The 16,490-nt window shown below is 50.7% G+C and overlaps 4 protein-coding genes across 4 annotated transcripts; 1 reads left to right on the top strand and 3 right to left on the bottom strand.

Annotated features, from left to right (window-relative positions):
• Positions 1-391: 391 nt before the first annotated feature.
• CKM354_000789500 (uncharacterized protein) lies at positions 392-3,114 on the top strand (the record flags this gene model as incomplete). The annotated part of the gene is made up of 2 exons (XM_044803256.1): positions 392-3,022; positions 3,085-3,114. The coding sequence occupies 2 exons, from the start codon at positions 392-394 to the stop codon at positions 3,112-3,114; spliced, it is 2,661 nt and encodes an 886-aa protein (XP_044659191.1).
• A 1,789-nt stretch (positions 3,115-4,903) lies between these two features.
• On the bottom strand, positions 4,904-5,842 carry CKM354_000789400 (uncharacterized protein; the record flags this gene model as incomplete). The annotated part of the gene is made up of 1 exon (XM_044803255.1): positions 4,904-5,842. The coding sequence occupies one exon, from the start codon at positions 5,840-5,842 to the stop codon at positions 4,904-4,906; it is 939 nt and encodes a 312-aa protein (XP_044659190.1).
• A 2,613-nt stretch (positions 5,843-8,455) lies between these two features.
• Positions 8,456-9,895, bottom strand: CKM354_000789300 (uncharacterized protein; the record flags this gene model as incomplete). The annotated part of the gene is made up of 1 exon (XM_044803254.1): positions 8,456-9,895. The coding sequence occupies one exon, from the start codon at positions 9,893-9,895 to the stop codon at positions 8,456-8,458; it is 1,440 nt and encodes a 479-aa protein (XP_044659189.1).
• A 1,363-nt stretch (positions 9,896-11,258) lies between these two features.
• On the bottom strand, positions 11,259-12,698 carry CKM354_000789200 (uncharacterized protein; the record flags this gene model as incomplete). Its single annotated transcript, XM_044803253.1, has 1 exon — positions 11,259-12,698. One exon carries the CDS (start codon positions 12,696-12,698, stop codon positions 11,259-11,261), a length of 1,440 nt encoding a protein of 479 aa, XP_044659188.1.
• Positions 12,699-16,490: the final 3,792 nt, after the last annotated feature.

Here is a 16,490-nt window from a genome sequence, read left to right as displayed (position 1 = left end):
GTTGGTGAGTTTGGGGTTGTTGGCGGGGAAGTTGTCAATGCGGCTCTGCTGTGTTTGGCTCGTGCCAAGCCTTTTCGGCGCTAAATCATGTGCCAGGGCAACTGTCGTCAATACGAGGTAAACAAGCTCCGAGAAAGTCACAGCCCAGCGGCACCTCCTCCTATACCACGCGTTGTGCATGACTCTGTCGCAAGGAGTCGCTCACGATACCACGTCCCCGGAACGACCTCGGAACGGACTCTGCGACTCAGCGACATCCCTCCCCTTGGTCAGGCAGCAATTCGCACCGCAGCCAAAAGACGAGTCACCCCCACATGCACCACCAGCGACTTCCACCACACCGGCGCATACGGAACACAACATAATTTAATCCGCCCACCTTCAGCCCAGCATGGGTGACCAGGAGGATTTCTCACAGCTGCCGCTGATTGAGCAGTTCCAGCACAAGAATTGGAAGGCTCGAAAGGGCGGCTACGAAATTGCCGCGAAGGAGTTCAAGACAGCGCAGCCGACGGACGCCATCGTCAAGGACTTCACCTTCGACAGCGGGATATGGAAGGGCGCAGTGGGCGACGCGAATGCTGCAGCACAGCAGGAGGCGCTGGTGGCATACAATGAATTTCTGAATGCAGCGGGCGCAGATGGCGCGCGCAAGACGAGGAATCAGACAATTGCGCCTGCAGTGGAGAAGGGGCTTACGGGAAGACCGGCAGCGAAAGCGGCAGCGCTGGAAGCGATCTTGCTCCTGATCGAGTTGGACAAGCCAGATCCGGTCGTGGAAGAGCTGCTACCCTTCCTGTCACACAAGACGCCGAAGATGATTGTTGCAGCACTATCCGCGCTCAAGGAGATCTACCATGCATACGGTTGCAAGGTCGTCGAGCCGAAGCCTGTTCTCAAGCTGATGCCTAAGATGTACGGGCATGCGAACAAGGATGTGCGCGCGGAGGCCCAAGCTCTCACGGTTGAGTTGTACCGATGGCTGCGCGAGGCCATGAAGCCGCTCTTTTGGGGCGAGCTGAAAGAGGTGCAGCAGAAGGATCTGGATAAGCTGTTCGAGCCAGTACAAGCAGAGCCAGCACCACAGCAGGAACGTCTACTTCGATCACAGCAGGCTGCGAAAGAGCGACAAGCAGAGGCGGCTGCAGCTGCAGGTGGCGAAGAAGATGAAGGCGAGGATGAGGATGCAATCGATTTGGAGCCCGAGTATGAGGCTGTGGACGTTTTGAAGAAGATTCCAGCAGATTTCAACGAGCGAATAGGCAGCACCAAGTGGAAGGACCGCAAAGAGGTCATGGACGAAGTATTTGCGGTGGTGAACGTTCCAGCAATCCAGGAAGGCTCTTTCGACGATCTTATCCGAGGGTGCGCGAAAAGCATGAAAGATGCCAACATTGCAGTAGTCACAGTCGCGGCAAACGTGGTCGAGGCCCTCGCCAAAGGTCTAAAGAAGTCATTTGGCAAATACCGAAGTCAAATACTCGCATCGATGCTCGAGCGGTTGAAGGAGAAGAAGCCGACAGTCACCGACGCGATTGGAGCAGCCTGCGACGCCGTGTTTGCCGCCACCAGCCTTGGTGATGTCCAAAGTGACATTCTGGAAGCACTGAAGAACAAGAACCCGCAGATCAAAGAGAACACCGCCAAATTCCTCGCACGCGCGTTGAAGACGACTCGGGATGCACCAACACCGGAGCAGACGAAAGAAGTTGCGGAAGGATGCAAGAAACTTTTGACAGAAAGCGCGGCACCGCTGCGAGATGCTGGCGCTGAAGTGCTTGGGATTCTGTGGAAGATCATGGGCGATCGCAACATGCTCGCACACCTGGAGGGCTTGGACGATATCCGCAAGACAAAGATCACGGAAATGCGCGATGCTGCAGAGGTCCGAGCAAAATGGAAGCCAAAGGCCGCGCCAGCACCCAAAGCAGCAGCAGCAGCCCCAGCGGGCAAGAAGCCAGCGCTTGGGACAAGAAGACCTGCAGCAGGTGGTGTCAAGAAGCCTGCGCCTCCGAAGGCGGTTAGTCCACCTCTTACCGAAGACGCACCTTTGCAACCACGCCCCACTACACGACCTGGCGTCAAGCCGCCGGGTGGACTCAGACCTCCGGGAGGGCTCAAACCACCGAGCTCCGGGTATGGCAAAGCACCTGCTGCTGGCGCAGCCTCACCGAAGCGCCAGGGCGTTATCCTGGACGAGCCTCCACAGGTGCCTACAACTCCCCGCGCTGGTGCTGGTCGTGGTCTTGCAGGTAGATCATTAGCCAAGCCAGCTGCTGCGCCAGCCTCACCGCCAGCACAACGACAACCAGAATCAACATCGTCAGCACTGAGCCAGATAGAGCGGCAAGAGTTGACAGATCTTCGGGCAGAAATCGACCTTGTGCGAGAACAGGCATCGACGCTCCGCAACGAGAAGCTGAGGCTCTCTTCACAAGTTTCGGAGCTACAGGTCCAGAACGCACAGCTCATTGAAGATCACACGCGAGATGTATTGCAAATCAAAGCTAAGGAGACTCAGCTGGTACGAGCTCGGTCGGACGCCGAATCCGCAGAGGATCGCGCCAACAGTCTTTCGCGCGAGATCGACAGGCTGAAGCGCGAAATTGCCAGACTGGGTCGATCGCCTGCTGGTCGCGACAGTCCTGTCGATGGCTATGGCAGCGGCCCCGCTTCGCCTCCACCCCAGCCACGGCCCAGCTACGGCACACAGAGAACCTATGGCGTTCCGAGCTCGCGCGCGTATGGTAATCTCGACGCTTCTAATGGTTATTCGAACGGTGAAGGTAAGGAGAACCGTCCGAGGACTTTTTCGGATGATAAGCTAAGAGGTGGTGCCGGTGCAGGTATCGAACGACCAAGCTCGAGAGCCCTGTCAGGTGGATCAAGTGGTCGAGCCACTCCGAATGGCGATGGCGCTAGCACTTTGAGGGGCAGTCAAGGGGGTGGTGACGGCGTGGAGAGCTGGCGGAGAGCTGCTGAGGTGACCCAAAATCTCAAGGCGCGGATTGAGATGATGAAGGTATGTGGCAACCCATTTTTTTCGGCGCATAGGTGGGAGAACAACAACTGACAATTTCGCAGGCTCGCCAAAACATCGGACGTGGACAATAGAATGGCCATAACGATGCTGTCGAGCAGGGCACTCAGTACTCTGCGCTACCTCGCAGCCGCATTCCATCGTCTCAGGGAGCGGCAGCCATGCACACACATGTGTCATCCGCTTCTCAGCACGGAAGCGAGGCGAATATTCAGCATACGGGCGACCCACCTGAATCTGAGAGCACGAACCGCGATGGCGCTCACGAACCCGAGGCGACCGATCTTCAACATTCTTCATAATCACTCCTTTCGTACTTCTTCTCACACATTTCGACTTAATCCTACGACGACCGGAGACGACTAGCATGCGAGTGGTGGGATTAGCATTGGAGGATCAGAACACATGGCGTACACGGAGCGATGCATGCGAGCGAAGGTCTTTCTTGGGATTTCTGTTTTACCGTTTGGATGCTGCGGCAGTGAAGAAAGGAATGGAAGCGAATGTCTTCGTTCAAGTGAGCGAGGTTGCGTTTTGCTTTATGCATGATACCAGCTTTTTTCTTCTGTTCTTCTTTCGCCATAGGGAGGGGAAGTGGGAGGGAACAGGATGTGTCGGGGAGCGTAGCGGTAGTGAGAGTGCAGACAGAGTATATACTGTTTGGAATGAGGTTGGAGAATTTTGGCATTGTGCGGCCTTCACTTGCTCAATGTGCAATGCTGTAAGCACGACAGCTGCAATCCGCAGTACTGGCAGGAAAAAGGAGTTTCTGGTGAGCAAATTTGACCAGGCTTCCAGTCGATTTGATGGCGACTTCTTGCCCTACAACTTCCTGCCCCTCCCTTCATGTTACAGATCATATACGTTTCTTGAATCCTGCTGACTAATCAACTCCACATTGGCACTTTGGTACGATTCAATCTTACCTCTCGCTTCTTGTTCAATTGCTAACTTCCCCCACGGCGGAGTGGTTAACGTAAGCATTTCTCGCCATAAAAATGTGATGTCTCATTCAATCTGACTTTGCAATAGGCGCTGGCCTGCTATTGGAACTATACGACTCAGTCGTATTCAACTGTCTAGCCAGTTCCTTCGGGAGCGTGGTACGTTGCGCCGAAACTTGATGGTGTTGAATCAATTCTGATTGAATATTAGTGTTCGAATCACACAGGGTATGTCCTGCTACACCACCAATTCAGTGTGCGCTGTCTGACTGTTGAAAAGTGTCGTCGAGCATCATGCTTATCTTTTTTTTCGCTGTTTTGGTAGGTAATTTGGATGATGTACGTGTCGTGAAATGGGATTTTTTTTTGTTTTAAGTCGCAACGAATGTTGTAAGGCTATACTGCTACTGTCTCTATGAATTCATTAATCACGGTTTCCGCTTTGCAACGATCGTTCGGTCCTTCTACTTTCTAATCGTTGTAGAGACTTTTGGCTCTTAGAACAACATTATTGACTTCTCCCTTTAGTGAAAAAGATTCAAGACACTTCAACGGGAGTTTACCAACTCTCAGCCGACGAAGCCTGCTTCTCTCTTTTACGCTTCTTTTCTGCTTGTTCAGTAGGTTTTGGGAGAATGAGAAGGATAGGTCGTGGTTCGAGAATTTGACGGGCGAAGGAGACATTGCCGTTTAGGGTGGTTTTGTAACAACTCTGCGGACCAGGAAATGCAACATACTACACTTGCACAAAAGTGCCTTCAAGTTGGAGTAAAAATCAAAAAAATCATCAATTGCAATACTTCCTCTTCCTTCTTTCCAAGTCTCTGTCGATCATCGAATACCACAGCAAAGAAGCTCCCAGCAGAAATCACCAAGTCCACATAGCTCACACTCCATCTATCAGCGCCCACCATCGATCTTAAGCCCCAATACAAAAAGCCTTGAAACTGGTCGTTGCAAGCAAAATATTATTATCGTACAAGTCCCATACCTGATGCGCATGATTCTCTCGCTGTCGAGCAAACATCACAACCCAAGTCCTCAACAGCCCAGCCCTGAGACTTCCAAATGTTTTAGAACTTAAATCAATATCGACGTCGAGATCGTGATTTCCTACGGTCTGAGATCCGGTGTAGCTCTGCGACCCTGGATTACTATCACGATAGCGTGAGAGTCTTTGGAAGAGGGTATACGCCCAATCACTCCTCTGCTGGTTATTGGCGAATCTGAAACCTCCCGTGTCGCCGGGGGAGTTATCGTCTGCGGTCACGAAGCCTTGGACGTTGGGGTCTGTTTCGGAAGTGATGCGGTCGTTGACTGCACGGGATGGGAGAAGCGTCATTCCGGGGCGCGACTTTGTTCGTCGAGGGACATCCGACTTCCCGCGTGTATCCATACTGGCGTCGATTTCAAGGAGCGCAGCGTCCAACTCGTTGTCGAGCATGTCTTGCTCTTCACTTGTCACGTCCTCAAACGGAGCCTGGAGAAGGTCTTGCATGGTCAAGTTCCTTGCCTCGAGGACTGGGAAAGCTTTGAGACCTATTGGAGGGATGAAGAGTCGCGCAGCTTGAAAATTGGCGTTGATGCAGAAGTCGTTGTATTTAATTGTGCTTCTGTACTCTTTGCAGTCTGCGTCGGCGTAGACTTCGGTGTAGGCATCGGAATTTGCTTTGTTCTCTAGACTGCTTGCTTTGATTGCTGAGGGATCCAGACCAGCTGAATAGCAGGCATATGGATACATTGCTTGGTCTTTTACCGGGAGCTGACCACGACAGGTCAAACCGCTCCAGCTTGTGAAGCTTACGGCTTGAGCCCCTAGGCCGAACAAGATGATGGATGGCATTGACTTGGAAAGCATTGTGTGAAGGCTGATGGTGAGAAGGTAGAGCTATTGGAGACTACTAGTCTTGATGATAACAACTCCAACAATATCACAGCCATCCGACGTTATATACACAGTCGCTCTGCTTGTGAGCTTCGAATAGATTCTCCATGCCGCTTGGTGACCACGCTCCAGTCTGGGACTAATGCTGGGCTGCCGATGAAGCGCATAGCAGGATGTAACTTCACTGACGTGGCCGGCTCATCGCTGAGCCGCTCGTATCGATCCAACATGTAGTGTCGTAGCAGCTGTGCCGCGAGCGGTGGCGTAGCTGCTGCGGATGTTGCAACGTAGTGGATGTTAGTTGAATATTTGCGATACTCGTTCTGCCGTCAGCGTGCCTACGCAGTTCACTGTGCAGTTCAGTAGGTATGACCGGTCTACGAAAATATCATCTTGCAACTACTGATGGTTGAATCGCGCCTGAGTTGTACAGGCCCATAAGGAGCAAAGTCTGGTTCCGAGATAGGGGTCAGAGTAGTATCTTTGCCGACAGTCGGAACGTACACCGACGAGCGGCACACTACCTGGGGAGCCTTGGACGACCGCATATGTCGGGGCGCTTCGAAACAATAATAGGATTTGTTATATGGTGCACCTTGTAACAACTGCAGATCGTCAACTCATCAGCGACAACACAGCATCGTAATCCAACGGCAACTTCCACACGGATTTACTGAAAGATGTGTCACTCCTGCGTACCGTGCCTCTGGAGTGCGCATAATAAGCGCCGGAAAGCGGTTATCATACCTCCTTAAACAGGGTCATCCCGGACTGTTTTTGGAATCGACACTCCAACTGCATTGTTGGCATGCAATCCTCTCTTAAGGAAGGCATCGATCGTACATCGAAGGATTGCTCACCTTGTGAAGCTTAATTGACAATTGACGACAGTGGGCATGCCTATGCTTGATACTGCGGCACAGCTTGTGAAGCACAAGAATGGTCAGGATCTTCAGAGAGGCAGGCTTCGTAGGCGCTTAATGGAGTTGCCATATGCAATCCTGGATGGAATACTAGGAAGTATGCACGTACCTGCATTGTTGTGAGCTGGCACGCTACCATCGCAGTCCATAGTGATGGTCGACCGAATGGGACCCCACGCGAAGTGGGGTGTTTGCCTATGGAGCTGAATCTTGCAGCCTAAGCTTCCTTGCTTCTTAGTTTCAGCCACTTGCTGCACTCAAAGTGTGATTGCATTTCTTCGTTCAACTATACATCACACACATGATGCGCTACCTTCGATTTCAGCTTGCTGCCCTCCTGATCAACTTGCCTCGGGCAATATCCTCGGCCATCTCGTTCACAGGCTGGCTCGACGACATTTGCGAAAGCTTGTTTTTCCTCCCGAACCAGATCTTGGAGCCCGAAGCATGTTTCTCGACCGGTAGGACGAGGTTTTCGTCACTTCGTGCCTTTGGTCTTGAAGATACGAACGATGAAGGAGCCGACTACATCCAACTCTATGCAGACCCTGCCTGCCAGAACCCAGGTCATGTCGTCAAATATTCAGATATATGTCTAAGGCTAGAATTTCGGTCGCTGATGTACTTCCCTACGACGATAGATAAGGAGGTGAGTTCGCTTTCTAACATCCCACACATGGATTAATGGCTACGCGCGGTGTTGACGAATAATACAACTTCAGACTAGAGAAAGAATCAACGCATCGAAGAATGTGACCAAGTCCGCTGAGCAGCAACAAGCTGATGATGACCTGGAACTTCTACTGCTGAGAATGGAACAGGCTTATGAGAGGACAGGAAATGTGGATGCGATGGAGGAGGTGACAAGACAATGGCGAATGGGCAGGAGCGGCGAGCAAAAAGACAGAATCCTGTGAATTGTCGTCAATGAGCTGGATTATTCCGGCGGATTACGGAGCGAGGTATGTATTGTGACGCACCTGGGACCAAAGGTATATTGATGGCATTCTGATTCAAAAGATTGTGTTTCAAATGACTAGTGTACATTTACAAGTCCCGTACAAAGAAACGGACATATTATCTAGCTTCTCGTACTCCTCCTGTATCTCTCGTAACTCCTCAAAGCCCGCCACCTGCTCAAAGATCCATCGGCTTGGCGATAATTTCAAAATCACCAACTCCTATTATCCGCAGGCCCGTCGTCACGATCTCTTCCTCAAGATGCAACGTCATGGCTACGCTCACTGCTGAATGAGCGACTCAGCCTGTGCCAAAACCCGAAAGGCCATCCAATTCCTGCGTGATGGTGATATGATGGAAGTCCGTAGTCGGGACCCGCAGATATCGTTGGAAAGGCTGTTCTGGTAACGGTCACGAATGTCGTGTCCTGGTAATTGGGATCTCTGACTGGTGTCGCCGTTGGTAAATTGGATCGATCTGAGGTTGGCTGCCAGTATGCAGTAGGATAGATCCATGAATAAGATTGGGTAGCAGTTGAGTAGGGAAAGACGGTTTCAGAGCTGCTTGATACCGGATACTCTGTGTAATGCGACCACGTCTCCGTCTGATTTACGGTGGGGTCCCAGATGAGTGTGTTCGAACTGCTTGGTGCGGGATATGCTGTGTATTGCGACCATGACTCAGTCTGTGTGAACGTGGGATATCAAGTGAACGTGGCTGATTCGCTAGACTCTGGGTAGATGATGTACTGTGACTGCGTAGGTAGGAAGAAACCAGATCTTGTGTGAGTTGGATCGAAGACTGCGGTATTAGATCCATCAGCGCCTGGGTAATTCGTATGCGTTGACCATAGGATATCAATCTGGCTGGTGCTGGGCTCTGGGAAAGCTGTGAACGAGATGCTTGGGTCTGGATAGATCGTTCGTTGCGACCATGTTGTATAAGAAAACTCAGATGCTGTGATGATTGGATCTCTGATGATTGTGGAGGAAGAACTGGGCCCTGGGTAGACAGTCCATCGTGAAAGAGTAGTGTCAGGCGTAGCAGGTCGCGTGATGGTAGGCCCCAGACTGAAGCTGCTCGAACTTTCCGGGTCCGGATACACACTTTGCTGAGTCCTGGTGAACTGCTGAAATCGAGATTGTGAAGCGTATGGATCTCTTGTGCTGCCACTATAGTCGTGGAAAGATGACATTGAAGGTAGAGGCTGACCATAAAAGTATGACTTCGTTGAATGATCGTCTAAAGTCGGGTAAAGAGTGGCTGATTCTGACGTGCGATCCGTTGTCTGAGTCGGGTCGATATCTACACTTGTGAAGCTGAATGACCATGTCCCAGTACTACTGTTGGCAGGATCATACGAAGGCGAAGACTTATCCCCATACCCAGTAGGGTGCGGATATGCGTCGGACGTGTGGCCCTCGTCGTCCAAAGTAGAGGTTGGCAAGTCTGTCCGTGTAGACACAGCCGGTCCGTACGAGCGCGATCGAGAAGCAGTAATAGTCGTAACTGCTGTATTGTACTGACTGTCCGTGTACGTTACTGTCACATAGCTGACATCTGATCGAGAACTGATGCTCGTGGGAAATGCGTCCCATGTTGTCGATGTGATCTCATTACTGAATGTTGTATCGATGTCAGAGAAGGTGTACTGCCCTTCGCTCCTGGAATTAATATCAGAAGACGTTGTCTGCGGTTGAGATGGTGCTGATTCGCTGCTCTGCTGTGGATAGACCGTTCGAGTAACTTCTGGCCCCGTCTGAAAGGGATTCGAATATGTTTCCACAGGTGCATACGTGCTGTAAAGTGTCGAGTCTTCACCAGTCGTACAGTCTTCGCCTCGAGTTCCGTTGATGTATGATGTAGCGGCAGTCAAGGACGACGCCGGAGTTGGGGCCTCGGGTTGGTACAGGGTCGATGGTGTAGGCTCATCTTCGTCACGCAGATAGCATGAGCCACCCGTGTATGTGCCATGGGCGCAGTTTGTGCTCCTTGCGTTGCCATCCCAGATAGAGCTCTTGCCAGCGTACTGTTGGGGAAGGCGGTATGCTGCCGTGTGCGACGCTGTGGTGAAGGTGTCAAGTGGGAGGCCCTGCGCAAGCAATACATGCAGAACAGAAATGCAGAGCAGAGATCCTGCCATGTCGATGAACGCTGTAACTTCCGCGTATGGAAGAATTTAATGAAGTATGAGAGAAAACAGTCAAGGCTGCTCGCCCAGCTGTGAGTAAATGAAAGACTTGGAGGAGCAAATTAGAGTATTCGATGAGCCGAAGGATGTACTTATCACGCTCTGTTGATGCACTAAGATTAGAATGACCATTTTCGTCGCGAGAAGCTGTTGATCGCGGCCGCCGCCTTTTTTCCGAGGTCGTGGTCTCAGAACTGCATGCGATAATAGTGATGGGCGTCGGCTCGATAAAGTTCAGGGGCAAGAGGTGCGAAGACTGTACGAGACATTGCGGATTGCGGAGCCGACCTAAAGGGGGCAAGGTCGATGGACAAAATCATTGAAGTAAATCGCCACAATGTAGTGGAGTGTCTGTTGTTACTCGAATTTCCACAGTTGAAGCCTCAGAAGCTGTGAAATAGCGCCACGATAATTTCGACATCCAGCGAGGCTGTTGAAAGGTTGCAATAAAAGTTGTCGAGCACTTTATGAATCGCAGCTGAATTACAGACTACTGTTTCGAGTGGCTCGACTACACCAAGTCTTAGCCCGGGCCAAGATTTGATCATTATCGCAGGCCTTCGTGTCAATAGGATAGAAGGCCTCGTGCTCAACGTGCTTCGTGTGATCGTGGCTTGCTCGATGGGCTAGCTTGCATGTGAACCGTCGTGAGATATTGGCGGCGTCACCAAGATGGCACATGAGAGCGAAAACGCTGTTGAGCAAAGTTTGAACGTTCCTGGAAACACGGTGGCTCGGTGTGGCGGAGCCGACCTTCCAAACTGGCGGATGGCTGAGTTGGCGAGACTGTACGACTAAGCCATCGATGAGCTGCATCATTCAGGATTTGCTGCATCCCGGACTCAATGTCACATCTTTGATATATCGCGAGGAATGTCGTGGGCATTAGTTGGTGTTACACACGTCTATATCGTTTGTTGTCTGCTTCATATCTTCATCCTGGGCTTCGCGTAGAGTTGGCAAGGCATGCGGAACGTACATTGGCCGCGGTTCCGTCAGAGTGCTCCACGTATCTTGTGTATATTTCTTTCACATTGCCCCACAGGATGGGCTCAGGAGAACACTCGTAAGCCTGACGGCCGGCAGATTCTGATATCGCTCAACGAGCTAATTTGAGAGGTCCCCGCAGGATATGTTTCTCGTTCGGAGCCATACGATCCCCCAAGATCGTCCCTTGAGCTTGTCCATGCTTGCATTCAAATCATCACCCAAGTATACAGCATTCTAGGGTATGCCATAGTTGAGTTGCGATGATGGAGGGCCAAACATGTTCAGCTGCCTTTCCCTATGATTGAGTACGAATGGTTCCAACGGCTCAGAGTGACGTTGCAGAACGCGCCACACTATGGGCTTCATATTGCCGTGTTGCTGTTTGTGAACATGCTGCCCCCCATAGTATGCCTGTTGTGTGGTTATCCGCAAAGTGTCTTTGACCTGTACAGAATTGGACATGAAAACGATTCTGGAAGATGTCTTCAAGATGTAATGTCTCCAGTCCAGCATCCTTACTTGTAAGATAGTCAAAGATCGCACTCCATTGACTACCAGAAGCCAATCCAAATTTTTGCAGTGTGAGTTGTTTGATTGCATGGCGCTTCAGGAAAGATAGCAGGTCTGGCTCACTCGCATCCAAATTTCGTAGCGCAAGTACTCGCAAAGTAGGAAGATGGACTGCTTGGGTGAGATGCTGCAAAAAGCTCAGTATTTCGTAGTTGTCAAGCTCGCGTCGAGATCGCCTTATCTCGCATCTTCTCAAGTCAAGCTGTTTCAAGCCTTTGCAGACGTTCAACAGAGCTCCCAGCCCACTGAAGTTTGCCCCGTCAGTCGCTTGTGTTTTCAAAGTTTCAAGGTTTGGCAGCAGCTTGATTGTGCTTGGTGCTGCTGCCAGGCGTTCAATCAGATCTCCAGTTGACGAGACATCGTATCTCGTCTCGTTGAGTATACGATCGGAGACACTGATCGACAATGCTTCCAGGTTGACAAAGGCAATAGCGATCCCATTCGTTTGCCAATCACAACGACTTAACTCAACGCACTGTAGGCTGCAATTCCCAGAGAAATCGTTGCAGAAAATCTTGAGCTCCTGGACGCGTATGCTGACGGCATCAAGCGCAAGCATCAGAGTCTGGAATGTCTCCGCAGCCTTGTGCCACACAGACGTCCAGCCTGGCCTTTGGGACATGTCCTCTGGTATCTTAGAATGTTCGCGATATACTACGACGTCTATCGAGATGCGTTTCAGGCCAGGCTGCTGTGGGCGAGCGGCAAGATTGAGCAAGATGCGTGTCAGTAATTTGACGGCATCTCCTGCGCCGAGAAAAGAAGCGAAACCGGCGCGTTTCGCTCGCAACAATTGGATTTCTTCGGCTGCATGTGCTAGCTCTGCCTCACTGCAAGGCTGCTCTGGCATGTAAGGTATTCGGCGTGCTAAATCTATTCGTTTGACCGATGTTCGAGTTGTTTTCGCAAGCTGATGCTCAAGTAAAGCAGTATTGTAGACCACTCCAACTAGTGTCAGCTGCTCAACGAAACAGCCGATGCGGCCCTTCGTTGTCAGCTCAACCATGAATTCGAGAGCAGGTCTTGTAATTTCCACGTATTTGTGTCTCAAGAAGGTGCCGAAGTGCTTTTGAGTTGCCAAGTGCGCGATGCGGCGACTGACCAAGCGAAGAATGTTGAGGTCATATAATTGCAATTGTACGTTAATCTCCTCGAAGACCTCGCTGGGTAGCTCGTCCAGAAGCGGAGCGGGCATCATGTACAATGATATGATACCTGTTCCGGAGATAGTCAAACTCCAAACAGAACCGTAGAGCAGATATGTCGATGCTGCCAAGATATCAATACTGTCAAGAATGAGAACGAGATACCTCGGTTGATAATGTGCTTGGCCTTTAGTTTCCGTGCCACCTCCAGTGATCGAGCTACAGGCTTCCAAACTCATAGCGTATCATGGACTTTGCTAGGAGTGTAACGCATGCTGCATTGTTCCATTGCCAAGAGCTTCGTCTTGGGTGGAGATATGGCGGCGTTGCTCGTGCCTTTTCGTGCCGGGCTGTCTGCGGAAGCCATTCTGGTAATGAAACCGATCTGGCCGCGTGTCGCATGTTCTGAAAGCTTGCCATCCTTGCGAGCAATCAGTAGCACTTTCTTTCGAGATGGAAGTCCAGCTTTCCGTCGCGATTGATAAGGATAGTGCTCCACGAAGCTGTGAGGGGGTTTCAATCATGAGGCATGACTCTCCCGCTTGACGCCTTCATCGTGTACTGCGGAGCGCCGGTTTGCATCTTGAGCCGCCGCATTGGACCTTCCGAGTCGACCGCTCGCCGAACAGTCTTCTGCGGAGGCGGAGCGAAGGAGTCAGGTGCACATGTTGGGTGTGGCGGAGCGCGAGTAACGTGTTTGATAAGCATGTGAATCAGATAGGCATGTGCATCAACTTCCATCTCGTATCCACCACCATTACTAAACGCGTCCATTATTCCACCATTTTACGCGATGGCACCTCCAAACGAAGAGTGTATTCAGAATGCTGTTCGTGATTACCTGTCAGGTCGATTTCCAAGCGTGCGACGCGCTGCAGCCGCCTACGGAGTCAAATATTCTACCGTCAACCGCAGACTCCATGGTACGGCTCCAAAGACTGGTACACCGCCAACGAACAGAGCCTTGACTCCGGTAGAAGAGGAGGTAGTTTATCAGAAGATTCTGGACCTAGATTCACGTGGTTACTCGCCAACACAGGCTGTAATCAGAAGCTGGGCGTCCTCAATAACCAAGGCACGGAATGGACAAGAGGTTGGCCAAAGATGGGCTCATAACTTTGTCAATCGTTATCCAGGCTTGGAAACAAGGCTATCACGGAGGTTATCAAGCCAAAGGGCAAAGAATGAGGATCCAGGGGTTATCTCAGAGTGGTTTACACTGGTTCAAAACATGATAGCCTTCCATGGAATTACAGAGCACGACATATACAACTTTGATGAGAGTGGATTCAGGCTTGGACACTGTCAGAATACCATAGTTGTTACTGCTACAGAGCGTAGGCAACGACCTAAGGCCTTGGTTTCTGATTCAACGCAGTGGCACACAGTCATTGCCTGTATTAATGCAGAAGGCTGGTCAGTGCCTCCATATGTTATCTTCTCTGGCAAGGAAATGAACAGAGCCTGGTTCAAACACCTACCACCAAACTGGAAGCTTGGAGTTAGTCCTAAAGGCTGGACTTCCTATAACCATGGAATAGCATGGATTCAGCACTTTGATGACTATACCAAGCACAGAACTGTTGGTCAGAAGAGGCTCTTGATTCTGGATGGCCATGACAGCCATATGACACCAGAGTTTGAGTCATTCTGTGAGGAACAAGGCATTATTACCCTCTGTATGCCTGCACACTCCTCTCACTTGCTACAGCCTTTGGATGTTGGCTGTTTTGGTCCATTAAAGAAGGCATATTCAGCCAGAATCCAAAGGCTTGGCATGGTTGGATACTACAGCCTGATCAAAGAAGACTTCCTACCACAACTCAGGCCTGCCTATGAAGCTGCATTTACTCCAAACACGATCAGAGGTGCCTTTAGAGGCTCAGGCTTGTTACCACTCGATCCACAGGCTGTGCTGTCCAAGCTGACACTGCGTTACAAAACACCAACTCCACCACCACTATGTTCATCAGATACACAGAATACCCCTCAGAATCCAAGGCAGATTGAGAGGCATACAGGCAAAATCAAGGCTAGGATTGCTAGGCATCAAAACAGCTCACCAACCTCAATTATTGAGGCAGTGGACAGGTTGTCAAGAGGGTTAAAAAGGTCACAGGCTGCTATGACATTACTCCAGGGTGAACATGACAATATGAAGACTATTATCAAGGAATTACAGTCTCATAGAGCCCCAAGGAAGAAGATTAAGCTAACACTTGGCCTTGACACTGATGAATTGGCTGCCAGAGACATGGCTCAGTCACAGGCTCAAATAGCAATGGAGTTGGTTAGTCAGATTGAGAGACAGCCAAGAGCCAAACCAACCTGCAGCAAGTGTGGTGTCCAAGGACACAACTCAAGAGGTTGTCTATTAGATAGAGTAACTTCTGAGCATTCAATTGATCCATCTTTGAGGTAGTTCTGACACCTATAGCATAAGATATCAAGAATCAAAGTTATCTACCTCGTAAAGTTGATGCACATGCCTATCTGATTCACATGCTTATCAAACACGTTAGAGTTTGAATCGCTTCACGCCACGCTCTCACGCACGGGCCGCTTGGCACAAAGCGGGGACAGACGACCGACTTCACCTTCTTCTTCTTGCTGCATGGAACAAGTCCATCATCATTACCAGCTTCCCTAAGAACATCAGAAGTCAGCGAGTATTGGCCTTCAGTATGACAGCCATCCCTCGCATCCCTTCTGGCGTGCGTTGCTCCAGTGCCACAGAAGACTATTCGACTGCTCTCGACCTGCAAGGCTGTAATCCTACAAGGCTGTGAGGCTGCATGTAACTATGTAGCAGTAGATGCTAGAGCGCCTCTTGAGCGGCACAGATCGCAAATGGAACCGTTCATACTCATTTCGAAAGAGCGCTGCTTGTTGTGAGTGTGAAATTCGCACCCCAAGGGCAGCTCGTTTCTGGGACAAAAGTTGCACTGCGACTTTTTGACCGCTGACATACCCGGACAGCGAGAACGAATGCTCCAGTTCGTCGATAGAAAGCCACTCGCTGCACAGCGCTAGTTACACACGACGCCCGTAGGCATTGAGGAGCTCTGACCTGGAGCTGCAAGCCTCTATCACTTTGAGCATCAAGATCGCGTCTCTGTGTGGAGCGTTACTGTACGTGCCGTGCTCAAGGCAGCGTTACACGGTCTTTTGAGCGTAGAAACTGGCACTATTGGCAAGCAGCTTGCATCAAGGTGCACGAGGCTAGAACACAATCTTTCGGTTCTGCGCCAGATCTCAACCCTATATTGCAACCCCGCAAGGCTGTAGAAGAAGTACTCGCGCTTATATCAACAGACAGTTTCCTCCAATCTCAATTTTCTTACACTACTAGCAAACTTCAACACACCCACCACCTTCTCCAAACCAAGCCCAGCAGAAAATGCCGACTCACCACGGCCCACATCCTCCAGGTCATGGATATATTTGTAAGTGATCACCCTCGCGGTACAATCAGGCCCTCTTATGCTGAAAATATCACAGATGATCATTTTCAGCACTCTCGCCTATCGCGGGTCGTCAACGCCACTGGCAAAGTGATTAGCTCCGACGAGATTCGAGGCATCCTGAACAGCTCCAACCTAGCTCTGACAGCACCACATGGAGCACCGTTGAGGATTGTTCGAGTGAATGGCCGGTATACGGTCATGAAGGGGCATTGAATGAACGGACGTGCAAGGGAGCGCGTGAATGAATTCAGGTTGAGAGTGGACTGATACTGTTTGTGGCATCCTGATATCACAGTTAGACCAAATCCATATGCGTGTCTAGAAGATCTTGTATTATGTGAATGATCACAAAGTGTTTGGGATTCCCGATCGTTA

This window comes from Cercospora kikuchii, assembly GCF_019650295.1.
Source record: "Cercospora kikuchii DNA, contig_00005, whole genome shotgun sequence".
Lineage (NCBI taxonomy): Eukaryota > Fungi > Ascomycota > Dothideomycetes > Mycosphaerellales > Mycosphaerellaceae > Cercospora > Cercospora kikuchii.
Note: the sequence above shows the minus strand (reverse complement) of the source record. Positions and strands in the feature narration are given on the sequence as shown.